Source organism: Morone saxatilis, unplaced genomic scaffold (assembly GCF_004916995.1).
Source record: "Morone saxatilis isolate NCDOM2014 unplaced genomic scaffold, NCSU_SB_2.0 Contig4, whole genome shotgun sequence".
Lineage (NCBI taxonomy): Eukaryota > Metazoa > Chordata > Actinopteri > Moronidae > Morone > Morone saxatilis.
This window is the reverse complement of record NW_023339984.1, coordinates 12,155,812-12,166,129: the sequence shown is the minus strand read 5'-3', so window position 1 is coordinate 12,166,129 and position 10,318 is coordinate 12,155,812. Positions and strand designations below refer to the sequence as shown.

General features: G+C 40.9%; 3 protein-coding genes across 4 annotated transcripts in view; 2 read left to right on the top strand and 1 right to left on the bottom strand.

Annotated features, from left to right (window-relative positions):
- The first annotated feature begins 2,617 nt into the window (after positions 1 to 2,617).
- Positions 2,618 to 5,650, top strand: homezb (homeobox and leucine zipper encoding b). Of its 2 annotated transcripts, none has more exons than XM_035674929.1 (2): positions 2,618 to 2,695; positions 3,800 to 5,650. In XM_035674929.1, the coding sequence occupies exon 2, from the start codon at positions 3,824 to 3,826 to the stop codon at positions 5,195 to 5,197; it is 1,374 nt and encodes a 457-aa protein (XP_035530822.1). In that variant the 5' UTR covers positions 2,618 to 2,695; positions 3,800 to 3,823; the 3' UTR covers positions 5,198 to 5,650. The 2 variants fall into 2 exon arrangements, with proteins under 2 accessions (XP_035530822.1, XP_035530823.1); XM_035674930.1 differs by lacking the exon at positions 2,618 to 2,695 and adding an exon at positions 2,832 to 2,916.
- Positions 5,651 to 5,968: 318 nt separating this feature from the next.
- On the bottom strand, positions 5,969 to 8,424 carry cideb (cell death inducing DFFA like effector b). Its single transcript, XM_035674931.1, has 5 exons — positions 8,299 to 8,424; positions 7,544 to 7,658; positions 6,669 to 6,827; positions 6,384 to 6,574; positions 5,969 to 6,131 (listed from the first exon to the last, which is right to left on the bottom strand). The coding sequence occupies exons 1-5, from the start codon at positions 8,322 to 8,324 to the stop codon at positions 5,990 to 5,992; spliced, it is 633 nt and encodes a 210-aa protein (XP_035530824.1). The 5' UTR covers positions 8,325 to 8,424; the 3' UTR covers positions 5,969 to 5,989.
- Positions 8,425 to 9,339: 915 nt separating this feature from the next.
- The window catches only part of tinf2 (TERF1 (TRF1)-interacting nuclear factor 2), a 5,020-nt gene continuing 4,041 nt past the window's right edge, over positions 9,340 to 10,318 (top strand). Inside the window, exons 1-2 of the mRNA XM_035675613.1 lie at positions 9,340 to 9,601; positions 9,833 to 10,035. Of these exons, the coding sequence (XP_035531506.1) occupies positions 9,574 to 9,601; positions 9,833 to 10,035 (231 nt within the window). The 5' untranslated portion in view covers positions 9,340 to 9,573. The remainder of the gene's footprint in view (positions 9,602 to 9,832; positions 10,036 to 10,318) is intronic.

Here is a 10,318-nt window from a genome sequence, read left to right as displayed (position 1 = left end):
TATTTATTTGATTGCACTAATCAATGACAATTATACATTCACCAAATGAAACCAAGAAAAAAAAATCATACTCTGTTGATAGATATTAAAATGCACACGGTTAACAATGTCTGGATTGAAATGTGGTGCTGTGGGCTACAAACAAACAACAACATGGCAGTCCATTACAGAAGTTCACAAAGAACCTTTGTGATGCGCAAAGGACCAATGAGTTTTCCACAAGAACACTTGGCCTGGGAAGACCTCTGGGGAGAGTATTCATCACTGATCTCATTGTAACCCCTCCCACATGAGCATCTCCACATCTGTGGGCGTTGTTGACCTGATATTGGTCCAGAAGAAGTTATCCTTGACTTATTTAAGCTCTTTTGTGATTGGTTCTCCTCCAAGGAAACAAAAGGGTCTAGGTACCAGTTCTTGGAACTGATCGTTAATGTGACAATCTCTCTTTTGTGGTGCTGGCCAATCCTGCTGAAGAACGATAATGAGTAAGGAGGGCTCCATACCACTTCCACTTCTCGAGGTCGGGCCACATTTTCACCTAGACTGTTAAACCTCTGACGGGAAACTTGTTGCCTTCCCCCAATTCTGGACCCTCTGGTTGTCTGCCTCCCAAAAGCACGTGAAGGGTGAATTTCTGTTGTGTCTGTTGTGAGACATCTGAGCTGGTCACCTTTGAAGCACAGTCCATAGACGTCTCCATAGTTCATGCCCTTTGCATAGTTTTTGTCACATAAACCGATGGTCCAGTCAAAGTCGTTGGAGAGGCTGATCACCCAGCTCTGAAAGCTAGGATCAGACCGTGTGGGGTTACAGTTCTGAAAGTGAAACATGTGAGCAGAACATTGACCCAGCCAACTACTGTAGAAAACCTTCCTGTTGTCTTCAGAGAGTGACATGCCAGGAGGATCAAAGATCAGGTCTGAACTTGAAGATATTACCTCCTGCTGGTTCTCTGGGTCAAACCAGAGTCAACAGGGGAATCCACACAACGTGGCCGGCTTGCTTCACCATTTTTTCACCATTCTGTCCTTAAATCTCCTGAACCAGGTTTGTCAGCCGATCACGGGCTCCAACCCTTTTCTCAGATCCACGGCCTTGGCCTTCTCCACATCCTGATGCACCTGAGAATACATCTGCAGGAAACTGAAGGAGTCCTTCTCCTTCTGGGCTGCTTGCATGCTGCTCTTGCTGGTTTTGATAGACACCATACGGGCAGAGACTGAACTCTGGACACTGGTCAGAGCAATGTCACGCAGGTTAGTCACAGCCTCAATGAGGCGCACACTAGAGCGACCCAGCTTCTCTGCTTTTCACTCTTCTCACTTTCCAGACTCAAATTCTCATCATCTGTTTTCACCAGTAAGGCCTGCTGCTCAGCATTGAGCTTCTCCAGGAAGCTCTTTGTGGGCTGTGGAGAAGGTCTTCATGTTGTGTAAGCGGTGCTGGTCCTCAATGGCACAGGAAACACACACAACAGGTCAAGGCTGAGTCATCCAAGCAGTAGTACTCCAGTAGTTTGTCATGTTGGCCGCATTTAATGCTTCCACTTAAAGCCTTGGGTTCGGTCAGAGGATGAGTTTGTATAAAGACAGGAGTGGTCAGGTGGGCCTGGAGGTGCTGGACGCACATGGAGATCTCACATTTCATGCAGGTCTTCCGTGCTGGTTTCCTGTCCTCCTCTGTACACATGTCACAGAGGATAACTTGTCGATTCATTTTGCCAGACATGTTTTCATAAGCTAGAAGATCTTGGAATTAAATACTCTTAAGTCTCTGTCCTCAGGTTGCCCTTGTAAACAAAAGATTGATTCTGACCTGAGTATATAAACGGGTCTCGAATTAGCTGTTTGCTCGTTGCTGGTCCCTCAGAGTCTGGTGCGATAGCTTGAGCTGTACTCTCCGACTCTTTTATTGCAGTAGGCTACAGTTAGTGTCACTTTTCCGCCCTATACAGGCCATAAAAACCTCACCTAATGATAAGAGTACCTTAAAATTAGTCATCTACTGCAGGTAGAATCTACACTCAGTTTCAAAGATACACCAAGCTAAATAAAACTAATGCAGCCAATTTATTCAGTCATACAACCACCCTGTATGGTCTTATACAGGGTGGTTGTATATCTGTGTACTTTATCCTTCTATACTTTGACTATGTTTGAGGTTATAAACAGAATGTAAAAGACAAATCTTTTAGGATTAAGTGTCAGGAACTGTCTTTAGTATCAACAGAGGACACTTAGTGATGTAGCTGGATAACATGAGAATGAATGTCATAGCTATTAATGTAGTTTTCTATTTCTTGTGCAATATATTTTCCATAATATCCTAGAATTGTACTATATTTTTGTTAAAATTGGTGTGGATTATGGGTTATTTTGAATGTTTTGTAGTTTAATAGCTTAGTTTGAATTTAAAAAATGAAAAAAAGTGTATGTATGTTTCTATTGTATTTATATATAAATATGCAGTGGACATTGATGTAAACAAACAGTAGTAGGAAGAATTATAAATGAAACATTGCAATAAATAAAAAAAATAAAAAAGAGATTATAATAAAATGCATTCCTGAGTTAATGTAACTTTATATCAAGTGTTAGTTATAATATCTGGGTGCAGTGGGCGGGTTTTATGTGTTGCATTGAATCAACAGGACAAAAACAATCGTTGCATTTAAAGTTAAGACAGATTAAAGGTAAGAAACCATCTATTAATGAAGTTAGTGATGATATATATAATATGTTTTATTAATACTGCGAAGGAGAAGATGAATAACTACTGACTGTGTTGTTTTATAACCTGTGCAGGCTGCGCAGTGAACTACCGCGCAGCTATTACCTGATATTTACAGTCAGCTAAAGCTAACAAACGGAGGAATGCTCTGGTGCGCAGCCGCAGCTCAATCGATCAGCGGTGGTAATCAATCACCTGTGTGTTACTGATTGTTGCCGTAGACTCCTGTAGCCACGTTAGACTTCATTTCGCAAAAATTAGAAGAAAATATCGACGCCGGAGTTTAGCTACCGTTAGCCAGAATAATGCTAATTAAACACGTGTTAATGTTACTTCATTAAAGTGAGCTGGTCAATTATTTAACTAAATTAAATTAAGTTTAAAGTTTGTTAACGCATGTCTATATAAGTGTCTATATTAGTATTTCTACTAAGTTATATGTCACTTTATTCTTCAAGAGGGAAATATTGGACTTTATTTTCTTTACTATGATTAATATTAATATTTCCGTGAGTTTACTAATAACTCACAGAAAGTGCTGCCACCACATTGATACATCAGCAATTACAATATAATAACAAATATATGAATACTTTACACTAAAATACGTTTTTCTAACATAATGAAATGAAAAAGTGTATATAATAATAATAATAATATATATATCTTTAAATAATTTAATTATATTTTGCTCATAATATGTGACATTTTTAAAGGTAGCATGGTAACATGTCTGTCAACTCATAATAAATAACACTTCTATCACCTCTGGCTGTTTATATATATTTTATATTTCAGTATGTATCTTGATACAGTATATTTTCTGGAAATTCAGTTGTAGATTTAACTATAAGAGCCTTTAGGTTAAGCCAGTGTAGTACTTTATCATATTGACATTAAAATAATCCTCCTCACTGGTTTGCCACATAACCCACAATTGCCCAATACAACCAGAAATATTAGATAATAAGATGAAGCTTCCACTGGATAAACTATATCTACCTGCAGTATATAAGGTCATAATTACTGTGGGTGTTAACCCTTTTTGTTTTTCTGCCCTTTGCAGCTGACATTACCACTGAAGAGAAAGATGAGGCAGACAGCTGATGGCCTCAGACAAAAGACAAATGCCACACCTGGAGAGACTTTATCAGAAATGAACATCGCCCCAGTGGCTTTAAGTCTCAACCAGACCAGTATACTGTGTCTCCCCCTGGTGTCTGACAGTAAGAGGCTTATATGGGTCCACTCTAATGAGGTCAACCTACAGCTGGATGGTGCAGGAGAGCTGGACAAGGCCTTCGATAGGTTCCCATACCTGACGCAGAAACAGACGGATGCACTGGCACAGCGCTGCTCCCTGCACCCAGACCACGTGAGGGTGTGGTTCATGGTACAGCGGCTCCGCTACGGCATCAGCTGGGACTACAAAGATATCAACAAGGTTCGGAGGATGTTCAAGTCAAGTCAGAGAAAGGAAGCGCTGCAAAGGGGTGGAGGAGACGTTAGGGAGCAACAGAGTGCAAGTAAGGGAAGAATGATGGGAAAAAATGTGAGGGCTAATAAGCGTTGGGAGAGAAAAATGAAGCAGGAGCAGCCAACGAAGAAAGAGAAGGACAGAAAAGTAGAAGAACTAGAGGAAGACAAGGGGAATACTCAGAAAAAGCGGAAAAGGGTGAGAGTGGGCGACAAGAAGCGAAAGAAGAGAGCAGGAGAAGTAGAAATAACAGGTGATGAAGTTGTGAGGGAGTCCACCAAAACCCACCAGAAGAAAAAGAAACCAAGAGCAAGCAAAAGATTACTGTCTGTCCAAGAGTGGCCGGCCTACAAGAGCTTTGTGGTGCCTGATGAGGGGCTGGACGTGCGTTCTCCACTCATGCCCCTTCTTCAAACTCCAGCCTTTGGTCTGTCTCCACTCACTGACAACCAGACGCCCAATATTCACATGACCCCCCTGAAAAGCGGCTTTGAGAGGAAAACAAAAATGGAAGCCAAGCTGGAGGGAGAACTGTGGGCAGAGTCAATAAACCACAGTGGTACCGTCACTGATGTTGGCCTACTGAAGGAGCTCATAGAAGTGACCAATAGCCCTGCTGCTGCAGACGGCACTCGGCCCCGCACGAAGACGCAGCCCCAGTTGGACATGATGAGGTTGGCGTTCTTGCACTGCCAGTATCCGGACAGCGATGACTACAACTTACTGGCGCAGCTGATCGGCGTCCCCCGCTACGACTTGGTTCAGTGGTTCGGCGACATGCGCTATTACATCAAGAAAGTGAAGCCGGGCTGGATGAATCCAGAGCAGCACAGCCAGGCGCTGGCCAACATCAAGTACCGGCAGTGCCTGAACACGCTGGTAAAGGCCCAGCCCAGTGAGGGCGGCAGAAAGGCAACCTGCAAGGTGAAGCCTGACAAGAGTAAGAGCTGGGGCGAGGATGAGAGCGTGCAGGCGCCTCCAGAGTAGAAATTATGCCACAGCCTGTGTACCTAATATTCCACCGGGGGGGATCTTAATATTTGGAGAGATGCATCAAAAAATGTTTTTATGAGGGTGCAACTGTTTGTTATGTTGGACTTTAAGACAGCTTTTATTACACAGATGTTTGATAAAAGGCAGTGTATTGTTGTTATACTCACTTAACATGTTGGTTAACGTGTAAGATTCTTGTTTGCGATCTTGATGCAGTTACGAATCATTGAGTCCCTTTGTGCTGTGCAGATGTTTTTTTTATTGACATTCAAGTTAACACTTTTATTGCTTGTTGTTCGAACATGACTCGTCCTGTGATTAGTTACAACAAAAACGTTCATAAACTACAAAATGAATGCTCTGTTCTTTTTTTCAAGAAAGTTCACCTGCCAGCCCATAATCCAAACCAAAATTAACAAAAATATAGTACAATTCTAGGATATTATGGAAAATATATTGCACAAGAAATAGAAAACTACATTAATAGCTATGACATTCATTCTCATGTTATCCAGCTACATCATTAAGTGTCCTCTGTTGTTAATAAAGACAGTTTCTGACAATCCTTGAAGATTTGTCTTTTACATTCTGTTTATAACCTCAAGCATAGTCAAACTATTTAAGGACATTTACAGACACTACCTCAAGAGATGTTCATGTCAAAAAAGTGGTTACTTTCCCATAATTTTAAGGAGGTAAACAGCAGAATAATTATACAACACAGTGGCTACCCAGCGAGATGCTAGTCGCTCTATCTTACAGCTACATAGGTCTCTCTCGGCCCCGTCAGTTCCAGCTGGCGGTGTACTCTCCCCTCTGTGGCTGCCAGAGCTCAGCGCCTTCGATAATGCGGCGGATCATGGAGGCGGAGGTGATAAGCAGGTGTCCAGCAGCGTGTAGGAGGGTGGAGGCCACACGCAGGGCTTCTCTGAGGAACAGAACCGAGATAAAGTGTCATCAGTATGTTTTTATATCTGGCATTGTCCACTAAATGTGGACTTTGAAAGAGCTTATTGCCTTCTGATTGAAGCAAGTATTTTCTGTGATAAAGTATTACTTTGATTTGTGCTTTTTATTGCTATAACAAAAAAAATTATTTTTAATGCAGTTTCTTACTTATTATTTATTTATATATATCTATTTATTTATAAGATCCTTCACCCCCTTCCCCTCGGCTTACCTGAGGACTTTCTTGGGCCCCAGACACTGAAAGTTAGCGCTCACAGAGTAAATGCCTTGAAATGTGGCCTTCACACTCAGGGAGCCAAAGACATCCTTTGGACTCATCTTGTACAGGTCAAAGGTGACACGAGCTATGTCCTTCCCGGTCCGAGGCTTGTTGTGGTCTTGAGATTTGAGCACAACTGAACCCTGGAGGATCAGAGACAACAGTCACATTAAAGGAGCCTGTGTAAAGGTATGGGGCTTTATAAGGAATATTATTGGCTTCTTTGGTCAGACGTACTGGCTGTGGTCTCCATGTCTGTCCGGGCTGCAGGGCCATGAGCATGGTGTTGTCGGGCAGGGTCATGAGGAACTCTTCGGAGTCAACCTCTGTGCCGTCCTCCTCACAAACCAGAGACAGAGACACGGCAGACAGGGACAGCAGCAAAACCTGGCACACCTACAGCAACACAACAAGACCTTTTAAGACCTTTTTAATAGCACGTAGAATGCAGTTCAACATAAAGTACGACCAAGAACCAGTATGGAATCCAGTTATATAGGAAATAGCTTTTCAGCCTCTCAGAAACAAGAGCAACATCTCTTAGAAATATGAAGCTGTTTCTATCAAACATTTTCATGTTACAATTTAACTATAAACATAGCAACTTTCCAGTGAGCATGTTATAGACTTACTGCTATTCAGACTTTCTCTGTCTGCAGGCTACACTTCAGACATCTTATCTTTATATCACTGTGAGTGCAGCCTTGACTCAGGACAACATGTGATCACATATTTGACATCATCAAGGCTGATTATGTCATGTCTTATTGTCTTATTGTCATGACAATGAAACATCGTCGATGGGATTTTTTAGACAACATAACATTATGTTTTAATCTACTTGTTTAATCCACTGATTATTGACAGTATTTTTAGTGTTACGAAACATTATATAATTCAGTTTCATGCTACATTCTTAAAAGAAAATGCTTATGTTTCCCTTTTTAATTAGTTTTTTAATCATTTATATACAATCTTATACTTTTTTTTATCATTATTTATTTCTTTGTACATTTTCTTTTCTAAATTTTGAATCCTGTAAAAAGTTTTACCCCAATAAGAACTGTTTCTTTTGTTTCTTTCCATTAGTGATCTTTTACAGTCAGTCTCACCCTGTCCTTCAGCTCCTCCAGGGTCCCGGCTGTGATGCCCTTCCTGGTCTCCCTGTTGTGGCAGCACACTCTGAAGGGGCGCTGTGGCGGAGACCACACTCGCTTGGTTACAGATCTGAAAAAAGACCAGTCAGAAAAGTCATTAAATTATTTAAAGTGTTGGATCCTCTGACATTTTGACTTCAGAACATTTATGATGGCTCTGATCTGTTTGAGTGTCCCAGTAAGTCAGTGAGCCAGCATGAACAATAAACTGAAGCAGCTAAATGGAATTCAGCAATCATTCATTTTATTATTTACACTTGTACTTTTCTGAAAAGCCTGACTTCTTTTTGTGCAATGGAGCCCCTTGTCTTTTTCACACATTAATTATCATTTTTATTATCGGTACAATGTTTTTTTCTGCATTAGATGAGATTTAGTCATCAGTTTCTGTTGTAATAGACTTCAAAATGTTTTTAAATGTTCACCTTGTTTGTTCATTTTGAGGTGAAATAAGCAAATATTTAAAGTCTTGTTTTCATACCTTACTGTAACCGTTGCCACCCCTACCCGACACATTATAATAGGCCAGTATAACACAGCTTAAAATTACATGTTATATCATTGAGTTGATTACTTTAATTAAAGCCTACATTCATTTGAGGGCTCCAACAGCCACACAGTGTTGTTTATGGTATGCTGATCAGGTAAAAAGATCATGAATCAAATCAATAAATACGATATTAAAGGCCAAAAACAGATTATTCACTTACTTGATGAATGTAGATGTGGCATCCATGCTTGACAGTCTCTCGTTGTCTCTTCTCACAGCCTTATTTTGTTGAAAGGTGTTTTGGTAAAACAAATTGTAATGTAACCTCAGAACTGCCTATGTTCGATCCAGCAGCTGGACTTTGCCCCGAATCTGGTGATAACTCAGATACAGGACAACACAGGACAAAGTTCATCTCGCCTGAGAGAGAGAAACATCCTTTCTTTATCAGACAAGCTCAATTATTATTACCTCTACCGCCTCACTGATTCTTACTGTATAAAATGATCAATGATCTCTGGTGGACAAACTAGGTTACTGTATGTGATGGTGACATATTACAACTACTGCAATGTTATGTGACTTTATCGGCTGACAACTGCACTGATATTTCAAGGATTCAGGGTTATTTTATTGTCATTTACAATGCAAGGCTGTATGACAAAATGTAGATATTGTTTCCTGAACACTACCTATAAAATGTAAATTGATTGAGTCATAAAAAAAATAAAATAAATCACTAATTTGTTTGATGAATTGTTAAGGAAGGACTTTAACAGTCTGCAATAAGCTAATATAAGGTAATATATTGTCCCAAGCAATTTATATATGTTTATATATAAATAATACATTTTTTATTATCTTTATTTAACCAATTTTAGTCCCATTGTATGTAGAATATATTACTAATGGTTAGTAGTTAGTATTATTGTGTTTATTAAATGTTCCTGGTTTTTATCCTTTCTCTTACAGACTACAACTTTTAACTAGTACATAATTAGTCTTTATGTGCTCTTTTAAAATGCTCTTTTATTATTATTTACAACTTATTTCTTCACGTTTTGTTGTTTTTTTCTTTAACCATCAACATTATGTTGCCGCGTCACATCCTGGATACAAAATTTCGCGCGCTCGTTTTAGTATATCTCAATGCGCGCGCGGGCGGGGTTATGTTCATTTTTCACTCCAACTGCGCGAAGCACCGCCCCTTCGCCCGACCCCGGCGTTAAGATGCGAGCGACCCGCCATCGCCGCAGTGAAGGCGGGAGGACGAGGAGCTGAAGTTTCCACACAAGTGTCGCTAGCTTTGTTTTGTCTCCGGCGGTAAACAGCGGTAGAGAAACCGAGAGAAGTTGGAGCAGTGGCGGGAACTGGGCTGCACGCAGGAGTTAGTAAACATCCTCTCAGCTGAATTTGCTGGTGTCGTTTCGTTTTGGTCAACTCTCGGTCCCCTCGTCTTATAAGTCGCTAAGCTACCGTACAGTTTCTCCCCGGAATGGCCACAAGGAAACCTAAGGAAAATGGTCGGTGTTAAAGGCTGGGAACACTTTAATGCTTTTATTTTGACAATCTAAAACTTGTTGCACATAATTTAAGATGATTGAGGTGTTCATTTAGGTTGGGGGGCAGGTGTGGTTGTCAGTAGAGTCCTGATTGACAGCTGATGGGAGACATTACCACGTAGATCAACAACAACAACAAAAGCATCAACACCTGTCTTATTTACTCTGTCTCTGTCTCTGTCTCCTGCACAGACGCCAGCCTTCCTTTCGCTGCTCTTCAGCTGCTGGCCCCGCCTGTGCGCCTGGTGTCTGCAGCCGTGTGGAAAGTGATGCAGCGGAGGGACGTGATGCAGTACGGGGTCGTGGAGGAGTTTGTGACCTCTGCCTGTGAGATTGTCCCCGGGCTGCTCACCGTGAGACACCAGGGCAAGCTGGCACTGGGGCTGAGAGGACGGGTGAGGACTGGGTCTCCAATAAAAATACCCTAAATTATTCAAAATATTATTCACATGTTAGATAAAAGAAATGATTGAAATGGTGGAACAAATAATGTTTGTTGGGTCAACTTGTGTTGTGTTTATTGTGCTCTTAGAACCTTATCTTAGAACTGTTTACCAGCATAACTGGCATTGTAAAAACTTGATCAGTTAGTTTACACAACTTGGTTAGGGCTTCATATTTTGATATTCATCCATATCAATTAATCATGCATAAAGTAGTCCCATACACTGGGAGAAA